Raw genomic sequence first — 25,787 nt, 5'->3', positions numbered from 1 at the left:
AAAATAACAAAAGAGTCCTCTATGAGAAATTCCGTAGTTTAGATCTTCCAGTTTACAGCATATAGGAGTAACACTTCATTTTCCCCCCTCCTCCTTTAGCCTTCATCAATTTGTTAATCTGTCAGTCATTTTCTATGTTCATAATAAAGAGGTGCCTGCTTTATTTAATCTAGAACCCCTGTTGTGCTTAGAGGGGAAACCCAGCTAAGGATCTGCAAATTGCCAGTTACAGGTTCATTCAGCCCAAGTCAGTGCTGATATATATGAGCAGAGAATACTTCTACTTAATTCTTTCTCATGTATGACCAGAGTAAGAAGCACCCATGTATTGTGGCCAGCTGAATTTTGTCATGAATTTATGATTCCAAGTTCTTAGCTTATAGCATTCTTGTGTTTTTTCCAATGCACATAAATAAAGCATGTGACCTGGACAAAACATAGACGCTCCATCTTGCGTCAATCGTACCTCAAGCGCCACTCTCCAAGCCAGATGTCACTGCACGCAACATTCTTCTTGCTCACTGATTAGCTCACGGCCAGTTGCATCTACTGCCAATTAACATGGGGAGGCATGTTGAAGTGGGAGCAATGTCTGACTGGGAGAACAGTGATCATGATCAGTGTGAGGTAGTGGGTTGTAAATTTTAAACACTTTCCTTATGAGACCTGGAGCAGGGAAAAAACACTTTGAAACAGAAGTCAGATGTAGGAGATCCCACATCTAATCATTGGGTCAACCAGGAACATCAGACCCAAATGAGTGAAATAAATCAAAGTAAAAATGAGAATTGGGGTTAAACATGAGAGATTGGTGTCTTACACAACAGGACTGGGAGAGTGGAAAGGTTAGAAAGAAGGGAAAATGGTATTTTCAAATCATTTTTTTGAGCAATGTTTAACAGTATGAACTGATTAGACACGCACCATGAACTCTGCTGAAAAAGGAAGATTCAGTGGACAGCAAATCACTGTCTGAAAATTTCTGGGGCCCTCCTTGGATAGCCTATGCTGTGCCAACATCCTGAGAAGTTGAATCTTATTCCTTCCAGCTTCAAGAAGCTCTTTCAGTTACTGGCAATACATAAATATACAATGAGCCTGATTTTCTGTTCACTTACACTAATTTTACACCAGTGTAATTGCATTGGCTTAACTGGAGTCACTCTTGAATTACTTCAGTGTGAGAAGGAAACCAGGATCACTCTACTCAGATAGCTGATGGTGAATACTCAGCATAATGTCATTCCTCACTTAATTTCCCATTTTCTAATTTCCTCTTGATAGTGTTTTAGGTGTTGCCACCCAATAGAGACCTACTTTGTTTATGCTTTGAAGTCCATGACAAAACTTCCTTGACTCTAGTTGTAACAGGATCAGACCTTAAAAGAGTATTGCTGTGAGAAGTGACACAGGACTGGAGGGGAGAGCTGTGCAGAGAACCAGAAGACCTGATTCTGATCGCATGCACCCCAGTGTAAATCAATTAAGGGTAATGTGAGCTGTGGGTGCTCAGATTCTCTGAATCATGCCATTTTTATGTAGGTACTTAAAATGTGGATACAGGTGCCTAACTTCAGGTACATAACTTTGAAAATGTTGCCCTGGGTCTATGAAAAGGAGCCCCTGCTCGATATCTTAAACTTGTGAGGTGTTTGGTAAAATGTGGTCACCATTTTACATAGTGGTAAAAACTGAAAAGTGTCACCTAAAGATAAGATTTATATGCATTGTGAAAAGCCACAGTAAAACATTTGGGGAGTATCTTTGATTCAGAAAAGAGAGAAAAGGAAGATCATCTTTCATTCAAAATAAGATAATCACAGGTTTCGGCAGGAAAAAGTCCCTTCTCATAGCTTATTACAATGCATGGGACAATCAGTAGGACTGTAATTAGGTCTGAAGTTATTTGGGCACTACTGGCATGTATTTTACATGTTTAAAGATAGTAGCACATATATGATAAGCAGCTATAGTTTGAAAGAAGCTCGTTTATTTTACCACTTGTTCCTGCATTTCTTTCACACACAAAGCTCCTATTGATTTTACTGATGTAAACTGGGAGTTTTGGGTGCATAACAAATGCAGACTCCTTTTCTTAACTGGAAATAGAAACAACATTGTTTAAAAAAACAAAAATTGTGTGTAAGCTCTTCTCAACAACTCTGGTTAATGTAAATAAAGTGGAAAAGATAAAATTTGACTCCATGGAATGATATGCAGATAGGACAGTAAAAAAAAGGTTTTTCTCTACTGTGAGATAAGTGTTTAAAGGAATTAGAGCTATAGACGCTATTGTATAAGATGATCCAGGTACCGCATCTTACCTCTTCCCTGTGGTTCTTTATTGGCAGACAAAGAATACTCTGAGTCTTATATCCTGTGATTTGATCAACTTCTGCATTGAATCGGGGATCCTGACAGGGAGGAAAAAGTGAAATTAAATACGCCCTCAAAGAATGTCTTGTTTAATTCCCCAATTTATAGGCCCATAGAGGAATTATAGCATTTGTCTTAACTGTTACCCAGTGTCACAATGTTTCCATTATGAGACAATGACTCTGTAAATATGTTACTACTGAGTGAATTTCCAGCAATATTGTACAAAACAAACTGTTTATGAGGAATATAAACACTTGTGGATAAATACAAATGTCAGAAAATGCAGTAAGCTTAGGAAAAGCTGTTTGTTCAGGCTAGATATTCACACATAACCATTTTTAGTATGTCTTTTGTTCTCAGAGGAAATTTCCAAAAGACAAGCAGGCAAGGCTAAATTTTATTAATAGAATTAGGATTTCCACTTGGGGGTTAAAATGAATAATACCCCATCTGAGAAAGTCAGAGAATGGGCTTTTATGGAATATACACCAAAAACATTGGAAATGTACTTTTTTTCCTTTTCAGAGTTGAAAAGTGTTTGCAGGAGAAGGCTGACAAGCTCCCATGCTTTCCTAAATCTCTCTCCCATGCGTACTGAAAAGTCAAGTCCATGAGCTTCAGAAAGCAGCTTTAATACAAAAATAACCATTTTCTAAAACCTGTTGCTCCTGCAAGACTTATTCATAATTGTAGCAGGTTAGTTACCCATTTCTGCCCTGAGGGATTTAAAAAGCTCCTGGGAGGGCTTGAAAGCTGCAGCTCTAAACCCTGGCTGATTGGGGGAAGTGGCTGCAGCTGGGGCCATGCCCCAAACTGAGCAACAGGACCTTATAAGAAGACCAGGAGCAATCACTCTCTCTCTGCTTTTAGAGGGAGAAGGGCCTGGCTTCTAGGGAGCACACTTGGGTATTGAAGGTGGAGCAGGGCTGGGGGGAAGGCAAGAGGGGCTTGGGAGCTCTGGTCTGGAAACCCTGCAGGCCTAGGGTAAGGCCAACTGGGTGCTGGGGTTGCAAAGGGGCAGCTCACTGGTAGGCAGAGGCAGCAGGTCCAAACCCCTCTGCCTATGATGAGTGGCTGATACTACGGTTTGCCCCAGTGAACAGGGGCTAGATGGAGACTGGGCAGTAGCCAAAACTGAGGCAAAGTGGGAGTAGTGGGTTGGGGGTTCCCCAAGGAGAGGAGACCCAGGTTGGTGGGGTACTGCCAGGGGGCAGCACCCCAGTTAAAAGGGAACCAGGGTCCATGGAGGGACATGGAGGCCAGAGGACAGGCAGATCACTGGCCTGCAGAGGGTGCTCCTGGCTAGAAAAAGAGTTAATTTCCAGGAGTCACCAGCAGGAGGTGCTGCAGGGGTGAGTCTGCTTGTCTACAGTAATGTACCTAAAAATAATCATTGACAATCAGAACAAATTCTCACCACCAATTTGAGTCATTCAGTGCAATCAGTCCAGTAGGGAGCTGGCAGACTTTAAGCATTATGGCATTTGTAGGAATACATACTACAATTGGAACTGAAAACAAAGAGCTTTTGGTTCTGGCTCCTCTGCCACCACCACTTTGCGGTAAGCTAGTACTTGTACAGGAAGAATGGTCTTGAGTGTGAGGCATAGGGCAGCTGGCCAGAAGAAAAAGCAACACTCCATATAAAGTCTCATTTGTATTGTGTATGTATAAAATCCCTATTATTACTGCAAAAAGATGGAAACACTGAAAATAACTCTACTGGCAATATAACATTTTTGCTATAACCAAACTTGTAGTCATTTAGGCTGGGATTCTCAAAGGAGCATAAGGGAGTTAGGCAACCAAATTCCACTGAAACTCACTCAGCCTTAATCCTAATTTCACATTTGGTAACACAATTAAGTGCAGACCCATTGGTATAGGTCTGTGACTATGTACCATGAGTATTTTTTTTAAATCATTCCCCTTGTATTTACATAAAATGCAATGAGAAGTGGTATAGACCGTCCAAAAATTCCAGGTATAAATTATGCAATGAGATTCATTTTCTTTCCTTTTCATTTTGAGTTTGATTTTGGGGTTGTTTGTTTAAACGGTGTATCATTCTAGAACACTGATTTTATTTAATCATCTCACTAAAATGCAGCAAAATGTTCTTAAAAGGAAGATTATTAATTCACCAATAGTTGATTTCAAGCTCAGTACACTGACCCAGATCCAGGAAAGTATTTACATATGTAGTTAGCTTTAAGCACATGAATACTCCCACTGATCTCACTTGCTTAAGATGAAATATATACTTAGGCCCAAATCCAGAAAATACTCAGTCTTCATGAACAATGACCATTAAAGCAGATTATATCACCCTTATATGTACTGCTGCTGGAAAACATTGTTTGGCAATATCACACATCCTAAAAAATCCATTTAGGAGGATGAAGAGATGACCAACTGAAAGTGCTAATTTGCAAGTCAAAATTCCAGTGCTTGTTCCACTTGGGAACCCTTCTCTTCCCTTATCCCTAATTTTGAAAGCACAAAACTTGCTTTATCAAGCAGGATTGTTTCTTGTAGGATATTCTCCAGGTTGCCCAGTCTAGCACTTAAATCATTCAAGTAATAGGGGTTCTATCACTTCCATTAGGAGATTTTTCTACAGCCCAATGTATCTTATTATCAAGGTTTTTTCCTGATATTCAGCCTACATTTTCCTTTGCTCAGTTTCATCCCATTATGCCAAGTTATGCAGCCTTGGTATACAATTCCTAGAAGTAGATTTTCATATATTGGCCTATGTTTATTTTTTAAAATGCAAACATTATTTGCCCCTATAATGTAGTCCACTTTAAATACATAATTTCTTCGTACAATCAAAATCATAAATTTCTAAGTGACCTGAATTACAAATGCAAATAACTGTGGGTAGAGAAATAGAAAACTGGTTAAGGCCAGGATGAAATCTTGACCCTTACTCTCAAATGTCCATCACTTGTTTTCAAACATCCATTCCTCAAACATCATATGTAGCCAAATGTGCATATATTTTATACCGAGATATTTGAGGCCAGATCCTCAGTTAGTGTAAAATCAATCTGGCTTCAATGAACTGCATGTATTACACTAGCTGAGGATCTGGCCTCTTTTTACTTACACAAAATTACCATATTTACCTCATATGCATTCTTAATGTTCAAAGGCTGTCCCAAAGCTGCTACATGTCCCACAATCCCCTTGTTCCATTCCAAGCGAATGCAGTTGTTAGAAGCTTCTTCCAAGGTGGAACCTTCTGCAACATCAAACAGCCTGCTGACAAGAAACTTCTCATTGGAGCTATCCTCACAGACCAGAAAAAGGGAATAACGGTCAGCAGCTATGAGCTCATGGATGTGCAGGAAAATTTTGTGGCAAAGGGCTGTGACATCCAAGTGAGTGGAAATATCTTTCACTAGTTCTAAGAGTCTTGAGCACTGATCCCCTGCATCAGTCCCAATCCTTGTAGATTGCAGAGGCATCTGTTCCTTTTTTCCAGAGCCAGAAAGGAAACTCACGGTTCCAACAGAATCCTTGACAATGATGGGCCTTAGAGGCCTGTCAAATTCAGAAGCAGAGATTTTCCTTGCTGGCGTCCCAGGGTTGGGGCTTTCAGCTCGGGTAGTCTGATGAGCAGGACAAGAGCAATCTTCACTGTGGTTTTTGGTTCCTTCCTTGCAGACCGGGATGGTATGAACTCTCTCAGCAAACCATGCATTGACCATTTCTCTAAAAAACAGAAGTGAAAGGTAATAAATACTTTGAGTTAACAATCCCCAAGCAATAATAATTTAAAGGGACCAACGCTTTTTACACAATAATACATAAAATACATTTAGTGAAACACCTGCTTCTCTTTAACTCAGTGTTGTTCATTTCCAGCCAATGCTGAGACTTAAGCACTAATATCTTGTCTTATAAAAAGCAGTATTTCTGATTAAATAAATGACGCTGAGTAAGACAGAAAATTACTCATGACATAGCTTTCAGTGCATAAATGCTGAAAATTATGACTACACTAATCTCAAATACTTCATCCTTTTCATGTCATAGACTTTAAGGACACAAAGGACCACCAGATCATCTGATTTCCTATCACAGGAGATGAGACTATTATGTTCCACTGGGAGGGAATAAGAGGAACCGAGGTGTACCAATGCCCAAAGCCCCTGAAATGGCAGGGAATTAAGTGAGAACTATCCAGATAATCCTGGCAAATGATCATCTGCGGCACCAGGGTATGTTAAGGCAATCCCCCCTCCACACACATACACAAGATCACTGTCAATTGGACCTGGGGGGAAATTCCTTCCCAACCCCATATATGACAATCAGCTAGAGCCTGAGCATGTGAAGAAGAACCAGCCATCCAAGCACCCGAGAGAGAGAATGCTCAATGCAACCTCCGAGACCTTGCCCAATATCCCATCTCCAGTCATGGCCATCCCTCTGATGGTTCAGAGGAAGAAGACCAAAAAACAAAAAACTGACAGAAAAATTGTAATAGTAAAAATGAAAATTAGAAAAATACAACCATTGAAAATTTTCATTTAAAGAAAAGGACATTTTTCAACAGAAAGTTTTCAACCAAAATTTTTTTGCCAGCTGTAATTCTGACCAATACATTTAAACATTTCACATCCAACTTTGGTTGATTAATTAATATTAAAAAAATTGAGCTTGACCATTTTATTTATTTTTATCCCAAAATAAGGGGAAGTCACGCTGAAGGAAAACAAAACCAAAAAAACCTTAAGGAGTAAGGCTCCAATCCAGCTCCTATTGACAGTAATGTCAAAACTCCTATCAACCTCAGCAGTTCCAGATTAGATCCTAAATGTTCAGACTGTTACTCACTTGAATGATCCTTACTCACCCAAGTATTGTCACTGAAGCTTGCAGAGTTAAATACTCAAAAGTCAGACAAAGTTTAGGTTGAACATGCCACCTTAATTTTGCCCCTTGAGCATATACATTTTGATATAGTCTTTAACTGCATACCCACATGTCACTCCTCAAATATATAATGAACTTCCAATTCATGCATGTTCCTAGTCACTCACTAAAGTCAGGATCTTACAAACACTACAAACGTGTGATTCTACTCACGTGATTAGTACCATTGATCTTAATGGGGCAACAGCGTCGGTGTGTAAACTTTGGGACACATGGACCATACATGTTGGTATTTTAATTAGAGTTTCCACACCTCCACCCTCTAAATGTGGAGAGGTACTAAGCTGTTGGCATAGTATACAGTGTCTCTGTTTCTAAAAAACCCTGCTTTTGTAATTCAGTAACAGTATTACAAGGTCCAATTTGTACAGAACTTTATCCCATACAGATGGTACAGCAATGACTGCCAACGTGCCAGATGATAGTGTGATACTTCCTTGGAGACTGAAGATCTGACAGAATAAACAGAATTCTAGAAAGAGAACTTGGGGTACTGGACTGAGAGACAGCAATGAAAACTTGGAATAGATAACATAGAGCTCTTCAAAACAGAATTACTGCACAAAGGCCCAATCCTGCAAGGAACCAAGCACCTAAACTCCCAGGTTGCAGGACTTGGCCTTGAGATAGCTCCTCTTGAATGATTTTTCCACTCTTGTAATGAACGAGAGTTACATACAAGAGCATTACCAAACAAGGTCCATAATATTATAAAGAGGAGCTGGTTCAAAAATATTCTTGAAAAAATGTATTTACCTCAAGTTGAGTGCAGTATATCCTGAAGGCAGATGTGGCAATCAGAGTCTGTGATTGTGGTGCACTTGCTTGCCCTTTGCAAGCTCTGACTTTTAAATGCAGTGACATTATTTACAGTTGTCACTTTAATAGAAGGGTCATCAGGAAGGCTAGCACATGACTGCCCTTTGTCTTTAGTGGATCCCCAAGGTATGTACACAGTCACCCGACCCCTTTACTTATGAAAACATGCATCATCTCTGAAATCAAAGTAATTTTTCTTATGTACCCAATAAACATGTAGCGACATTTTCTTGGCTAAAATCTGAAACATAACATTTTGTAATCTCAGCTGATCATCATTGTTCTAAAGTGGAAGCATCATACTGTATATGACCAGATCACAGAATAAATTAATATAATTTTGCAAATCACATAACGTGGGCACCTGAACAGTTGAAACCCAGTAAAAATGTCTGATCTTTTAGTAGCTTATGATGGAAAAGTCAGAGGTCATATTTCAAATTTGGGATTTTTTTCTTTACTCAGCATACCATAGAATGAGCATATCAAATTTCAGAGGTGCAGCAGACTGAGAAGCACAGTGAATCTTGTTAGTTGGTCAGTGATCTACTACAAGTAAGGTTGGCTGGAAAACAAGAATTCTGTTCCTCAAAACATTCTGAGGTTTCAGAATGTGGTTTTGTTCCACATCAGAATGAAAACAAGACATTTTGAACATTTTTATGAACAAATACAAGAGAACCAAGAGACCATCTCTGTATACATATATTCTTTATTAAAAGGATGGTCTCCACAGCATTGTAAAATACAAAGCAGTGAGGGGCTGCTGAAAATGATTGGCAAAGCAAAGTTAAAGGGATTGATTTGTCTCTAAAGTCTTTTATTTCAACTACACTTCAAAACAATAGATATTACAGTAAGCCATAACCTGAAAAAGAAGAATATTTGTCTTCCCTTGCGAAGATTTGAGCACTGACATATGACTTGAAGTCTTGGCTGGGATTAAGAAATACACAGATGTGGTATTAAAAACTGATTCACTGAATGAGAATAGATTTAAAATGTGGTGAGTCTACGGGTACGTCTACACTACAGGATTAATCCGAGTTTACACAAACCGGTTTTGCAAAACAGATTGTATAAAGTCGAATGCATGTGGCCACACTAAGCACATTAATTCGGTGGTGTGCGTCCATGTACCGAGGCTAGCATTGATTTCTGGAGCGTTGCACTGTGAGTAGCTATCCCGTAGCTATCCCATAGTTCCCACAGTCTCCCCCGCCCATTGGAATTCTGGGTTGAGATCCCAGTGAATGATGGTGCAAAAAGAGTGTCGCGGGTGATTCTGGGTAAATGTCGTCACTCATTCCTTCCTCCGTGAAAGCAACGGCAGACAATCATTTCGCGCCCTTTTTCCCTGGATTGCGCTGACAGACGCCATAGCATGGCAACCATGGAGCCCGTTTTGCCTTTTGTCACTGTCACCGTATGTGTACTGGATGCCGCTGACAGAGGCGGTACTGCAGTGCTACACAGCAGCATTCATTTGCCTTTGCAAGATAGCAGAGACAGTTATCTGCCATGCCATTGTAAACTGGCGATGAGATGACAGTTATCAGTCGTTCTGTACCATCTGCTGCTGTCATGGGTGCTCCTGGCTGATCTTCGCTGAGGTTGGCTGGGGGCGCAAAGACAAAAATGAGAATGACCCCCTTGGGTCATTTCCTCCTTTACGTTGTATCTAAAAATAGAGTCAGTCCTGCCTAGAATATCGGGCAAGTGTACTAGAGAGCCAGTGTACCAGAGAGCACAGCCGCTCCGTGTCAGATCCCGCAGAAATGATAAGCTGCATGTCATTCTAGGGGGTGCCCCTGCAACAATCCCACCCGTTGCTTCCCTGCTCCCCCAACCCTCCTGGGCTACCATTGCAGGGTCCCCCCACCACATTTGTGTGATGAAGTAATAAAGAATGCAGGAATAAGCAACACTGACTTTTTAGTGAGAGAAAATGAGGGGGAGGCAGCCTCCAGCTGCTATGATAGTCCAGGCAGGACATTAAATGGTGGAGGGGAGAGAAGCACAGCATCCCGCTGCTATGATAGTCCAGGCAGTACAGAATCTTTTCTTTAGACATGAAAGGGGGAGGCTGATGGAGTTCAGCCCCCAATTGCTATGATGAGGATGGTTACCAGCCGTTCTGTACCATCTGCTGGGAATAACTGGGAGTCATTCCTATTTTTACCCAGGCGCCTCTGGCCGACCTCACCTGAGGCCAGCCAGAAGCACTCATGGGCTGATGATGAGGACGGTTACCAGTCCTACTGCACTGTACCGTCTGCCACCGGGGAAGGGAGGGGAGAGGATGCTGCTGTTCATTGCCCCAGCACCGTGTCTACCAGCAGCATGCAGTAGACATATGGTGACACTGAAAAAAATCAACAAACGATTTTTTTCCCTTTTCTTTCACGCTTTAAAGAGCCCTTTATATTGATATAAAGGGCCTCGTTGTGTGGACAAGTGCAGCGTTAAATCGGTTTAACGCTGCTAAAATCGGTATAAACACGTAGTGTAGACAAGGCCTATGTAGTGAATACTTGTTCAGGAAAAGAAGTGATGTAACTGTAGACAACACATCAGTAAGGATTTCAGGGTCATATATGAGAGAATATTTTTTCCCTCAGAGCAGTGGTTGGTTAAAATTATCTAATAGAGCTGCTGGACCAATTTCTGCTCTTAATCACACCATAACTGAAAGTAGAATCTGATCTCTATCTGGGCTCCCAATTGCAGTATTTTGGTCCTGATCTTGCAAATATTTACACATGTGCTTATTATTCACACACTGTGAGATAATCCTGTCAAGGTCAATGGTACTACAGTCCATACAGTTAAGCACAATTCTAAGTCTTTTGCAGAATCAGGGCTTTAGACTGCATGCTCTTTTGGGTAGCTAACTTGGATAAAATGCTGGCCCCATTAAAGTCAATGGGAGTGTTGCCATCGAGTTCAGTGGGGAAACAGGTGGGATGAAATCCTGTCCCCTTCTTCTGTGAAGCGCCTAGCACACTTTTGGGTGAAATAATAATAATAATTACTATTACTGTGTACATCAACATCTATTATAAAGCACCCATGAATATTAAACCAGTCTGATTACTAGAAAATGATGTCGGATAATAAAATGCAATAGAATGACCAATAAATGACTCCACTATTGCTGTGAAAGAGAGGGTTATGGTTAATTATTTTAAAAAAAATTAGGAAGTAAATTCGGGGTTTATTTAATATAAATAAATATTCTCAATTATCTGTCTTCTTTACAGGTCATCAATATCTCTTTGAAAAAGAGATCTGGTTTCACCCAAATGGCTTATGAAATGATACTTTCATATGAAAAACTACATCAATAGGAAGAATGATTAATATATTATCATAACTCTGATTTTAAGAAGGACATCTTTATAGCACTTAATATGCTGAGCTTCCACAGATGATGTTAAAATGTGGGAGAGAAGACTTTGTACAATAAAAATACATGAAATCATACTTTTCAAGAGGCATGTCAGCAAATTCATGCTGCAAACTGTTTGAGTAAGAGACAAAATAAGAAGCCAACATCTTAATCATTATCTTAATGGAAGGAGGAAAGGGAAATTAGAGGGGGAAAAAATCATGAAAATGGCCAAAAATATCCCCATAGGAAAAAAACAGGTGATTATTAAATAAATAGTTGTATAAGAAGACTCCGTGAGCATCCCTGGATTAAAATCCGTGTTCCTGACTCTTGTGATTTCAGCATGAGACGTGTGATATTTAGCATTTTTCTTTAAGCCTTAGCTCTAGAGACAAACAATTACCTGAAAATCTCTGTTTTTATTAACAAAAATAAGCTTCTAGCCCTCCTGGTTGCAAAGAAAGCTTGAAAATGTGATTTGAGTGCACCCTGAAGGCTCAGAAACTAGAAGGCAACTAAAAAACCCATTTATTATTATGTTAAAAACTCTTTGATTTTTAATCCAATCTCAGATTGTGTGGAATCTGACTCATAATTTTTGAACATTGGTGGTTAGAAATACTGTAAAATCAAATTTAAACGCATTTATACAAGCAAAGAACAAGATGGAATAGCCTTCCTAACCTGCTCATTAATCAGCCAAATGTACTCAGATACTTAACATTTGTAAGTCTATGATAAATTTGTTTCCACCTACTGAACGACCACAGTTTATTATAAGAGGTACACGGAGCCTGATTCTCTGCTGCCTTGCATCTGTGTGATCATTTACATGTGATGAAAGGAAGAGTAAAATGCTATCACTCTGTCCTGGTAGTGTTTCACACTCAGTTTGCACAGGTGTAAGTGACTACAAAATATAAGGCAGTGGAGAATCAGGTGCACAGTGTACTGGTTACAGTATGGACTTCGTTTTTCAGAGAAGAGACTTGCCACTTTGTTTGTTTGTAAAGTGCCATAGCACAGGTTTACTAATGTAATAACAATTACAAACAAACAACAAAAACCTCTAAACCCAGCTCCAGGGCTGCCTGGCGGTGGGGGCAGGAGGGCAAGTAGGACAATTTTCCCCAGGCAGCAGGGGGGCCCCTCAGTGCTGCCGAAGACGCGGAGCGACTGAAGGGCTCCCTGCCACCAAAATGCCGCCGAAGACCCGGACCGCCGCTGGGTGAGGACAAGCGCCGCAGCTCCCCCGCTTTGCCCCAGGCCCCCTGAATCCTCTGGGCAGCCCTGCCCAGCTCTGACTCTGTGGACCAAGAATGATTCAATCTTTCCATTTCATCTTCTCCATCTGTAAAGTAGGGATTTCAAAACTTATCTACCTGCTTCACAGGGGTGGTGAGAGGATTTAGAACCTGACTGTGTAAGACTTTTCTCATACAAGTAGTCCCACTGCCTTGGAATAAGGGCCTTCTCCTCATTAGAAAGAGAGTTTGCACTATTAGACTCTGTTTGTAAAGCACTTTGAAATGGCACAAGACTATGCATTATATATTCTGTTAGCTTGACTGTAGAACTGCATAATTAGAAAAACATATATCTTCCCCCAAAATGTCTCTTTGATGGTGGTCTAGTAACCTGCTAACAGGTTACTGTGTGGGTTTTTAACGAAATTGTGTAGATTAAGACGAGAGCAAAACATGTTCTTATACTTTAAACTGATTAGGCATTTGCAGAATTTAGGTAACAGTAAAGTTGTTTAAATTCAGCTGGATTAACAACAATTTTATTGACCTGTTCTGAGTAACACTTCTTATAAGGAAATTATTCAGCTCCGTTTTCTCATACAGCTATATGCATGGGTTGAAGAACTAATGTTTTATTTGGATGAAATGCAAAACATAGTCATTTTAATCTATTTTAAAAATCAATCAGAGGATTGACTTGACTTGTTTTTGCTTTTTTAGTACCATTTTCCATAGCCATGCATGACAAGTATAACAATTATTTTCTCAGCATACAATAAGCCATGTAAGTAAGGTCTATCAGTACCAGACACACACTGAACTACAAGAGAGATTAGTGGAAATAAATGAGAAATCACTATTTATGAGACAAATGGGATGTGAAAAGGACCAAATTAAGGGTCAATCCTGCAAACACTCCTAAATCACACAAGCTGTCTTCAAGGGGCATAGGTATTTGTAGGATTTGGCGCTAAGGTTCTTGGGGCCAGAGAACTGCTGTGAGGGAGAAGTTGCAGCAGTGACAGCAGAGATTAGCTTTGTATAAAACAGGAGAAAATACTAATATCCAGGTGCTGCAAGAAGTCTGTTCACCCTTTCAAAACTGTAATATGCTCTCATCCCAGCGTAGCCCTTTAAACATTGCTTCGTGTGCAGCTACAGCCACACGCCCTCCTTACTGCCTGCCTGCATCCTTTTCTTCCAGTGAGCCTGCACTGTGGCAACCATAACTGAGCCCAAAGTTCATGAATGGGAGTAGGTGATGGCTATTTTTACAGTCATTTGCATTTAGTCACATCCACTCCTCCCTCTCATTTATAAGATGTTGAATGTTAGAGTATGGTGAGAACTGAATTTGCCAGGTAACCTCTTCCAACAGAAAACCTTTTGAGAGGATTGGGCGGGGAGGGGGGTGTTATTGGAGGGATAATGAAAATGGAGAATAAAATATTTGGGGAAAAACATATCCTTCACTACACGGATGTTCCCTTGTACAGAGCTACATAACCCCAGCTCTTGTTGTTTATTATTTGTATAAAGAGCTTACAAGTAAAATAGACAAGGACGGAAAGTGGGTGGAAGGGGAAACAGAGGCACAGAGGAGAAGTGACTTCCCCAGATCACACAGCAGGCCAGGGGCAGATCTGAGAGTAGAGCTGAGCTCTCCTGACTCCTGGTTCAATCCCACAGACGATACTGTTCCCCACTAACTGCTCTCATTGCAACTAATTCACTGTGACCTTAGATAAGTGACTTCACCACCATGCGTTTCATTTTACCCATCTGCAAAATAGATATTATCCTTACCTACCCCAAAAATCCTATGGTGATATTTAATGAGTTAAGGAGAAATTAGGATTGCCTTCCTCACATTAGTAGTGATACTAGCTGTGTCAATAAGGGTCACAAAGGGATCGCCTTAACATCTATAAAGCACTTTGAGATCCTTAGAAGAAAGACACTCACGCCTGAATTCATCTGGTATAGAATGCCAACATTCAGTTGCATTAATTTTTAGAGCCTGATCCTACTGCTGTTGAAGTCAATAGTTTTTCAAGATAGGCCTAATAATTAATCCTTATCAATGTGCTTTTCTTAGAATAACCACTAGCCGTCAACAAATTTTCTTTTCAGTTTTTTGATGTAATTTAGATGCGGAAATAATTTCAAGGATCATCATCAACTTGAAATCTAGTTTTTTTAACAAAACAGTTCAAGGTCGTTTCTGGCACTAAAACTGCCATGTGTTCCCTTGCCAAGAGTTGAGGTTTTCCCATTTTCACACATTTTTAAAATGTTTTTCTCTCCCCTCATGCTTTGTGAAAGACCTAAACAAACAGGAGAAATTGTATGACTACATAGTGGAAATAATGAAAAAAAACAATATACAAAGTGCTGTCAAATGCACATAACTGAAAACACGTAGAAAACTATTTTGTTCTTCTTCGAGTGATTGCTCATATCCATTCCAGTTAGGTGTACGCGCCGCGCGTGCACATTCGTCGGAAAACTTTTACCCTAGCAACTCAGTGGGCCGGCAGGTCGCCCCCTAGAGTGGCGCCACCATGGCGCTCCATATATACTCCTGCCGGCCCACCCGCTCCTCAGTTCCTTCTTACCGCCCGTGTCGGTCGTTGGAACAGTGGAGCGCGGCTTAGCTGACCTCCACTTCCCTAGCTACTCGTTTTCTCGTATATAATTATGCAGTTATAACACTTTTATATATATATTTGTATGGTTATACGTGTTTTCCTTGCTAACATGGTTAGTTTAGTTAGCGGGGTTCAGGAAGTAGCCCCTTCCATGAGCCCAGTGCCGGAGCCATGCATGGCTCACCGGGTTTTCAAAAGGGGCCCGGCTTGCCAGAAGCCGCGGCCGAAGAGAGATCTACATGACTCCTGTTTGAAGTGCCTCAGGGAATCACGCTTGACAGATAAGTGCCCCATTTGCAAGGCTTTTAAGCCGAGAACAAAAAGGTGCGGGACTTTCACTTGCCCCTCCACCTTGGGCGCGGAGCGATGTTCAAGCGGCGGGCAGAAGCGCCTCCTCGGCACCGGACCCCGCCGGTACCACCAAGGCCTTCCGGCACCGACCGTCGCCGGCACCGATGTCGACTCGGCACCGTTCCCTTCTTCCGAGGTCGAGAGAGTCTACGATTCCTGCTGGTGCCTGGCGGCTCCCCGGCACGCGCCGTGGTTGAGCCCCCTGCTCCCGCTACTTCCGTGCCACCTGCATCGCAGCCAGAGAGCTCGCCTCAGTTGCGTTATCCGGCCTGCAGAGGCACCGATGACTTCGGCTCCGTCGATTCCAGTCCCCCAGGACCAGGGAATCCGGTGCCTGGCAGCTCCCCGGCTCGCGCCGTGGTAGAGCTTACTGCTCCTGCTGCTTCTGTGCCAGCTGCACCACAGCTAGACAGCTCGTCTAAGATGGCTCGCCCGGCACCGACGACGTCGGCACCGTCGATCCCGGTCCCACGAGGGCCGTAGAATCCGGTGCCTGACGGCTCCCCGGCACGCGCCGTGGTTGAGCGTATTGCTCCTGCTGCTTCCGTGCCAGCGGCACCGCAGCCAGAGAGCTCGTCTAGTCGGATCGCCCGGTGCTGACACCTACTACGGCACCGATGACGTCGTCACCGTCGATCCCGGTCCCATAAGGGCCGTAGAATCCGGTGCCTGACGGCTCCCCGGCACGCGCCGTGGTTGAGCGTATTGCTCCTGCTGCTTCCGTGCCAGCGACACCGCAGCCAGAGAGCTCGTCTAGTCGGATCGCCCGGCGCTGACGCCTGCTACGGCACCGATGACGTCATCACCGTCGATCCCGGTCCCACAAGGGCCGTGGAATCCGGTGCCTGGCGGCTCCCCGGCACGCGCCGTGGTTGAGCGTATTGCTCCTGCTGCTTCCGTGCCAGCGGCACCGCAGCCAGAGGGCTCGTCTACGTCGGATCGCCCGGCACCGACACCTGCTGCGGCACCGATGGCGTCGGCACCGTCGATCCCGGTCCCACACGGGCCGTAGAATCCGGTGCCTGACGGCTCCCCGGCACGCGCCGTGGTTGAGCGTATTGCTCCGGCTGCTTCCGTGCCAACGGCACCGCAGCCAGAGGGCTCGTCTACGTCGGATCGCCCGGCACCGACACCTGCTGCGGCACCGATGGCGTCGGCACCGTCGATCCCGGTCCCACACGGGCCGTAGAATCCGGTGCCTGACGGCTCCCCGGCACGCGCCGTGGTTGAGCGTATTGCTCCGGCTGCTTCCGTGCCAACGGCACCGCAGCCAGAGAGCTCGTCTACGTCGGATCGCCCGGCACCGACACCTGCTGCGGCACCGATGGCGTCGGCACCGTCGATCCCGGTCCCGCAAGGGCCGTAGTATCCGGTGCCTGACGGCTCCCCGGCACGCGCCGTGGTCGAGCTAATTCTCCGGCTGCTTCCGTGCCCACGGCACCGCGGCCAGAGGGCTAGTCTAAGTCGGATCGCCCGGCACCGACACCTGCTGCGGCACCGATGACGTCGGCACCGTCGATCCCGGTCCCGCAAGGGCCGTAGAATCCGGTGCCCGACGGCTCCCCGGCACGCGCCGTGGTTGAGCGTATTACTCCCGCTGCTTCAGTGCTGACGGCACCCCAGCCAGACGGCTTATCTAACTCGGTTCTCCCGGCACCGGCACCTACCGAAGCTCTGATGACCTCGGTACCATGGATCCCGGCCCCACGAGGGCCGTCGAATCCGGTGCCTGACAGCTCCCCAGTACGCACTGTGGTTGAGCCTGCTGTTCCCTGCGCGCCGGAGATGTTACCAACGGCGAGGGCTCTCAGTGCCATGACGGAGTCAGTGCTGCCTGACCCGGGCACCGCCGGTACGGGTAATACAGTCTCTTCAAGGGACTGTCCCCTGTCAGTACAGCAGAGCGGCACCGTCTATGATCACGGTCCCGCAGACGCTCCAAGTCCTGTCGGCACGCCGGACACCACTGGCAGTCCCGGTACTGTTTTCCTCGGTACTGGTCACACTCACTGCACCGGTCGGTATCCCGTTCGCTGACCCGCTATCGGCACCGTTCCGACATCTGGCACCGGGGCAGGTACCTTGCCTCCTGTAGCTCTTCTCCGAGCCTCGAGATCTCGGTCGACCTCCCGACACCGTTCTGGTTGCGGGTCTGGATCTCGTTCCAGGTACCGATACGCCTCCCGATGCCGGTCCCCGGTGCCGAGTTGGGCAAGGTCCGAGTGAGTCAGAGACTCGGCCCGTGCCCTCTTTTAGTACCTCCATGGCCGTCCGGACACGCATCCGTGTCACCCCATATGCGCGGATTTTATGCTCAGGACCACGATCCTGATATCATGGCCAGCGGGCGCCAGCCCCGAAGCAGAAAGAGCCTTGGCGAATGCAAGGTGTACTCTGCAGGGGCCCTGCACCTCTGGGTAGCAAAGCAACAAGCCTTGCTTAGCTGCGATAATTATAGCACCTGGGTGGAGGAGTTTCTCCCTCGAACCTCCCACCTAGAGTTCGCTGCCGTCTTGGAGGACGGGGGAAAGAATTTACCCTTTGTTGGTAAAGGCATCTTCGCGGCAGAGACAGCCCCAGACTGCGAAGCCTGCTGGACAATAGGGTCCTAATGCGTCTCAGCATGTATACGCCTGCGACCAAACGCAGGCCTTTATGGCCCCAGCCGCCATACTCTGTGCCTAGCCAGAGGCAGAACTCTGGAAAACGGCAAGGCCAAGGTGGTCGCAGACAAACGTCAGGCCCCCTAAAAGCCAAAGTCAAGGTCCCTCGCAATTACCACTGGGACCAAAGACGGACCTTCCAAGGTTCGCCGGAGGGCGGTGTACCAGTCGCAGGACGGGATCCTGATCCCGCTTTCTCCTGGCATGGCCCCAGTTACTTTTAGATCGCTGGGTCCTGCGCACGATGGAGCATAGGTACCACCTTAAAATTGCTCCAGCCCTGTTCCCCTTCAGCGGACGAAAGGGGCTAGGGGTTTTACTCCCGTTATGCCCTAGTCCCCCACTCGACCACAGGTCAGACCTCCCTGGTCCTGCATGGACTCAACCGGTTTGGGATAAGGTTGAAGTTCTGCATGGTATCCCTGGGAACCATTATTCCATCCTTGCCTCCGGGGGGCTACTATGCCGCCCTGGATAGGAAGGACGCGTACTTTTGCAATGCCATCTTCCCTCCGCATGGGAGATGCCTCCGCTTTATAGCCAGCGGTGAATACTCCCGGTTTATGGCCATAGTCGCCGCCTACCGTAGCTATGTCGGATATGCGTTTTTCCGTATTGGGACGATTCGCTTATCCGAGGAGACTCTGACACACAAACCACTCAGCCCGTGGGCATCGTCACGGTCTTATTCACAGATCAAGGCCTGATGATTACTAATAGAGCAATCCGCTCTGGTTCCCACGCAGAGGTTGGGCTTCCTAGGGGCTATCTTGGTCTCCTACCTAGCCGGAGCCTGCTTATCGCAACTGCGGTTTTAGGCGATGGCATCAATCATCTGAGGTCTGAAGGCTTTCCCAACGACCTCAGCTCGTTCTTGTCTCAGTCTCCTGGGTCCATGGTTGCCTGCAAGTTTGTAACCAAACGCGCCAAGCTCCGCCTCCGTCCTCTCCAAGTCCGGCCCACCTCGGCGTACCGCTTGGACAGGGAGCCAATGGTCATGGTAGTCACCGTTCCCTCGAACGCCTTAGGCTCCCTAGAGTGGTGGCTAACTCCCTCCTTGGTGTGGACAGGATGCGGTTTCATCCGCCCCAGCCCTCACTGCCCCTGACGGCGGACGCATCATCTCTCTGCTCGAGTGCTCATGGTCACCTCCGAGCTTAAGGCCTTCGGTCTTCTAGGGAGCTGGCATTCCTCATTAATGCCCCAAAAATGAGAGTAGTCCGCCTGCAATGCCAGGGGTTCCATCGGCAGCTGCGAGGCCGTTGTATCTCGGTGTTTACAGCCAACACAATGGCCAGGTGCTTCATAAGCATTCAGGGGGGACATAGTCCTCCCCCCTTTTTTGTCAGGAGGCCATCCATTTCCGGGTCTTTTGCATGGCCCACTCGATGGAGCTGGCGACGTCCTTTCTCCCAGGCGTTCGGAACGTCTTATCTCTTTGACTCAGCAGGTCTTTCCTGTCTTACGAGTCATCACTCTGCCCCATGTGAGGCGTCCCGCTTTCCGGAAGTGGAAATGGTTCCTCACACAGACCTGTTCGCTCACCGCGAGTGCAGGAAATGCCAGGTGTTCTGCTCCTTCCAAGGTCTCTCCTCGGAATCGATCTTGGACGCATTCCTGCTGCCGTGGAACGGCCAACTGCATTATGCCTTCCCGCTGTTCCCACTGGTTCGTTACGTCCTGCTCAAATTCCGCAGGGGCGGAGCGTGCATCATCATGATCACTCCAGAGTGGTCCAGGCAGCACTGACATACCACGTTGCTCGGCCTGTCAGCCCAGACCTCATCACTCAGGGCAATGACAGGCTTCGTCACTTGGACCTGCAGCCTCTTCGCCTCACGTACCTGAGTCGGGGTGACAGGCAGCCTTCCGCCTGGTCAACGTACCGAGCCAGGTGGAAGCGTTTCCTTTACAGCTGCAGTACGCTCGATCTTGCTCCTGCTGAGGTCTCGATCCCCTCTATTTGGCCTGCCTCTGGCCTTCAGCGGCAGGATCTGGCGGTATCATCGCTGAGGATACTCTCAGCAGCCGTCCCTACCTTCCAGCAGGCTAAGATGGACGTTCAGTGTCCCACGCTCTATGGGTTCGAGGTCCCTCAAGGGCTTGGAGCGCTTGCACCCTCGGGTGCGCCGCCCAGCCCCGCCCTGGGGCCTCAACCTAGTCTTGGCCAGACGGGTCTCTGAGATCAGAGCTCTTACGAAGGTTCCACAAAGACAAGGTGCAGTTGTGACCGCACCCGGCTTTCCTCCCTAAGGTGTTTTGGCCTTTCATGTTACCCACAGCTCAACGCAATGGGCATAACCGTTGCACTCCTTGGACATCTGTGGAGTGCTCGCATTATGTTGTGCTGACAGAATCATTTCCTAAGGTGCCCCAGCTCTGCCCCGGTAGCGGGCCAAAGGGAGGGCTTGCTTGTTTTCCTCTCAGAGGATCTCATCTTGGGTGATGGCGGACATCCCCACTTGTTCTGATTTGGCTCATATTTCCCCAAGCCACATCACCGTGCATTCTACCAGGGCTCAGGCTTCATCTGCCGCCTTGCTGGCTCGTGTTTCTACCCACGAGACCTGTCGCGAAGCTCCATTGGTCCTCGGTCCTTACCTTTGCTTCGCAGTATGCCCTGGTTCAGCAGTCAAGAGAGGCTGTAGCCTCTGGCTCGGCAGTTTTATTCTGCCACATTTCACTCCGACCCCACCGCCTTTGTAAGGCTTGGGATTCACCTAACTGGAATGGATATGAGCAATCACTCGAAGAAGAAAAGACGGTTACTCACCTTTGTAACTGTTGTTCTTCGAGATGTGTTGCTCATATCCATTCCGCACCCGCCCTCCTTCCCCACTGTCGGAGTAGCCGGCAAGAAGGAACTGAGGAGCGGGTGGGCCGGCAGGAGTATATATGGAGCGCCATGGTGGCGCCACTCTAGGGGGCGACCTGCCGGCCCACTGAGTTGCTAGGGTAAAAGTTTTCCGACGAATGTGCACGCGCGGCGCGTACACCTAACTGGAATGGATATGAGCAACACATCTCGAAGAACAACAGTTACAAAGGTGAGTAACCGTCTTTTCTAATCCCTTGATGTGTTACTTGTAACAACAGTAAACACTTTTTTTTTTTAAAGATAGAAGTGTGATTTTAAAGATGATAGTGTCCATTTATGGGCGCAGATCTGCAAAGTTCCTATGGACATGCTTAACTTTAAACATGTGAGTAATGAATGGGACAACTCATGATCTTCAAATTAAACAAGTTCTTTGCCAAGTATAAATGTAAATGAAGAACTCTGGCTCCTGATTCAGATACAGTATTCTTGTTAGAGCTAAAAGTAATGATTTTTCAGTGTTATGCAATAATTTAAATTTTGCCTCATGTTGGTGGGTTTTTTTTAAATAGGACATACAATTCGATTAGCTGGTTGAAGTGAAGATACCAAAAAGTGCATGTCCTTATGATAATTTATTATTCTTGGCTATTTACAAGTCATCTTTTACAGCTTAATTGTAGGCCCAACCTTTTTTGTTTTCTTTTCAAAAACAGCAATCTGGCCCTAGAAGGGTTTTTCCATTCAAAATACAAAAAAGGCACAGCAAAACTACAGCGATGCAAAGGTCAAGGTTTTAAATAATAATAATAAATGAGATCTTTTATTTTTCCTGCTAATATGTTTGTTTCTTGCCCCAGCCTCAAAATAACTATGGGACCCATTCACTCTCCTATGAAGCCAATAGCCATTGATTCTAGTGGAAAAAGGTTCAAACCCTTAAGGTGAAATTCACCGCTATATACTACTAAAGTCCCACTTAAGTAGGGATTTAAGTGGTGAAGAGGCTTTGGGCTGAGCCTTTGTACAGGAGTGAATTCACCCTTAGCACATAAATAAATGGGAAAAAAAAATTCTTTTTACTAAGTAAATATATTTTGTGGCTGGTGCCAGGCCTAATGTGAAATGACAACCCTTGAATTACTCACAGGGGCCATTTGAACAAGGGTTTTTTTTTGGCACTCTGCAAATAGAGTCTTTTGCATCTAATGATGTTTTTTGAGCAATTCATATAAATCACAAATTATTCCATGTAAATTTATTTATGTTTCTTGGACATTAAAGAAGAGGGAGACTTACATTGTGTGACTTTGGTAATTATATTTGTCTATGACAAAGCAAAATAGCTTTCCTTTAATTTAATGTTCAAAATGAAAATAGATTGTACAGTATTAGTCTGACTCAGGAAACGCTGTAGGAGGTTGAGCTGCATTGTTTGCAGTACTTGACCTGGATCCTACATTCTCCACACAATTCACCTTTAGACAAACATTCGAAAACATGCAAACACACTATGAAAACAGGAACATGCACTCTTCGGCCTGAAGACATTCTGATCACCAGTTTAATCAGACTTAAGTGAGATTTAAGTAGTATATAGCCTTGTGCTAGCCTGCTGCACAGGGAGGGAACTTCATTCACGAGCAGTAGCTGAAATCTGGGAGGATTCTTCAATAGACACCAGTAGCCAAAATGTTTGTGAATTCCTATGGCTAAAAAATACTAACCCAATGATAAAGATTCTCTGACTATCCATCACACCTTCCCACATCCTTCAAATGGAATTTATACTCCCCTTCCCACACTTCATTTTCTTATACCAAAAAGTTAGGGTCTGATCCTCTCACCCTGATGCACACAAAGCTCCCAGTAAAGTCCAAGAGGGAACTGCCTACACTGGCACTGCGGAATCATGCTCTCTCCATTTTGTACAAAAGGTGTGTGGGGGGGAGAGCCTGTCGACCCTGCTTTCTCTGAATTCATAGGAAGTTTTGCAGCTGCATTGCCCTTCTCCTTTTAGACCCCTTTCTTGCAAACAAGTAGGCACAAGTGTAACTTACTTGCCTATAATTGTAACTTGACTCATATGAGTAACTTTCCACACATGCCTAAGCATTTGTTGGAGTTGGTCTTAAATTTTTACAGTGATCTTAATGCAGTGTATACATTTCTTTGGGGAGCTAAGGTTCCTGAGAAAAGTGTTTAAGAATGTGTGGGCTACTTAGAGGAAAAGGATTTTAAGAAATTTAGTTTTAAAAGGAAACACATTTCATGGTTTTTACAGAAAAAAAAAAGAAAAAAAAATCCAACAACCCTAACCTCATCCACTCCTTTCTCAGGCGAACTCTGTAAATACATATGACGTGAACAAAATGTGCAAATGGGAGAAAATACACTGTGGCCAGAATGGTGTAACATGACTAATGTCAACAAGGTTACACAAGGGATTGATTTGACTCATTCCTGTAAAAATGTTCTATATTTTTAGGATTCATTTTTTTCAGAGGGGATTACCAAAGTATTTTCAAATCTGATCATTCAAAAATAACTCTCCAAAACACACATTCAGAATCTGTTTGACAGTCTGAACTTCTGTACACTTATTATAAAAATGCATAAACTTCCTCTTATATAGAAAAACTAAGCATAGGCATATTGCTATGAATAATACTATGAGAGAACACCCAAGAACTATAACTAACATGGGCTTACAAAGCATCAACACTACATAGATAGCTCAAAATGAAAGACATTTTCCAATATCTCCCTGAAGATGGAGACTGAAGCTCTGAACTGAGAAACCGGTCCAAATGGAATACTTGGAGCTGTCATTAACAGAAATAAAATATGCTTGCCCTTTCACATATCACTGATATAGTCAACCTGTGTTATAATAACCCAAGACAGTTATTGCGAAGAGTCTTATTTTCACTAGGACAAAAGCAAATCTTAGCTTAATAATTTTTATGTATCATACCATACATTTAGGAAGCCGGGGGCGGGGGGGAACCCTCTATGGAACAATGAAGTTGCCCATAGCTGGAACGCAATTTTCCCCTGAGCTGAGTGCATCAACAGTGAACAGTGAATTTGTCTGTGAGCGCGAAAGGTACTAAGAGAAAGTCACACCAGTATTTTAAGAGGAACAATAAAGGAAACCAGAAATATTGTATACAGTATACTGGTTTCTTGAAGAGAGCTTTAAGTAAGGGTGAAGCTTGGGACATGAAAGTGATGTGACAAACTGCCTGGATAACAGTTTTACAAAAGTAATACAAAAAGTATATCATCAGTAATCTGATACTGATAACAGATTCACCCCTAACTGTAACAGAAGAATGATTATTAACATCAATTATGAAAAGGCTACAATAATAGTATGGGTAATCAAAAGATAGATTCTAAAATCAAGTCCATATGCTGTACAAGAATGAGAAGAATTAAATTTAATTTGAAAACCATCTTCTCCCCTTTCTGAAAAAGCCACTTTTACAAATAAAATTCTAAAATTTTGAAAGGGGAAAAAACATTAAAAAGGAAGATTAATTTTAGTAGAGGGATGCTTTAAAAAAGAAATAGCTTAATTTTAGTAGGAAATAGGAACTTGAAGAAGTGGTACAACAAACCAACAGATGTACAGTCTGAACTATTACCACTAAAAATTTTGCATCTGAGTAAGCCAAAATTAAACAGGCCTAAATAAACGGAGCCATATTTGCACTAGTGTAACTTAAGTAAGTGTGCCAGGGACAAATTTGAACCATTGTTCTGCATATTGAACAAGAGCTTTCATAAAAACCTCACATTTAATATATATTTATACACTTCCCATATAACCTTGTACAAAACAAAGTAATAAAATACCTGTGGGTACCTGATACTATAAACCATTATCAAGTGAGTAGTCCTTACTCCCATGTAGTCAATGGAAACAAGTATGTGGATAAAAGCTTCACATTTGAATAAGTTTTTGTAGGATCAGGCCCAGGTTGTACATTCTCATATCAGAACATACTGCATCACATAATTCATTCATCCATGAAATCAGTACCAACTGTGGAACAGAAGTATTTCAGCCTACACTGAGCACTTCCTAAAAAGTGCTGAGCAGCCTACAGGAGATGGTTCAGCATCTTGCAGGATTAGATCCATAGCTTGTAGCCATAATAAATATAAGGTTTAAACTGTTGTTTATATAATTAACTTTTATAAAAAGGATAACAATGCTATGCAAATTTAACACCCAAGTAGTCCAGTCTTGCAGCCCATACTGACATGAGTCCAGAATACTGACTAGCAACGCTTCCATAGCTGTGTGGATTACAAATAATTATAAATTAACTGAAATATATATTTTATTTTAAAGTGTTGCTTTCTAGGAAATGTCTTCCCATAAACCATACACAGAAATCCATTAATGATGATGTGATTTATACAAAATAGACAAACATTACCTATTTTTTACAGAATATGTATGATACTGTGGCTCTAAATTTATAAAATACTTGGGATAAA

At 44.1% G+C, this 25,787-nt stretch overlaps 1 protein-coding gene across 1 annotated transcript in view; it reads right to left on the bottom strand.

Moving 5' to 3' along the window:
- The window catches only part of PDE5A (phosphodiesterase 5A), a 102,337-nt gene that overhangs the window by 72,741 nt on the left and 3,809 nt on the right, over positions 1 to 25,787 (bottom strand). Inside the window, 2 exon segments of the mRNA XM_030564293.1 lie at positions 2,325 to 2,414; positions 5,514 to 6,102. Of these exon segments, the coding sequence (XP_030420153.1) occupies positions 2,325 to 2,414; positions 5,514 to 6,102 (679 nt within the window).

The sequence above is a fragment of the Gopherus evgoodei genome, chromosome 5, assembly GCF_007399415.2.
Source record: "Gopherus evgoodei ecotype Sinaloan lineage chromosome 5, rGopEvg1_v1.p, whole genome shotgun sequence".
NCBI lineage: Eukaryota > Metazoa > Chordata > Testudines > Testudinidae > Gopherus > Gopherus evgoodei.
Note: the sequence above shows the minus strand (reverse complement) of the source record. Positions and strands in the feature narration are given on the sequence as shown.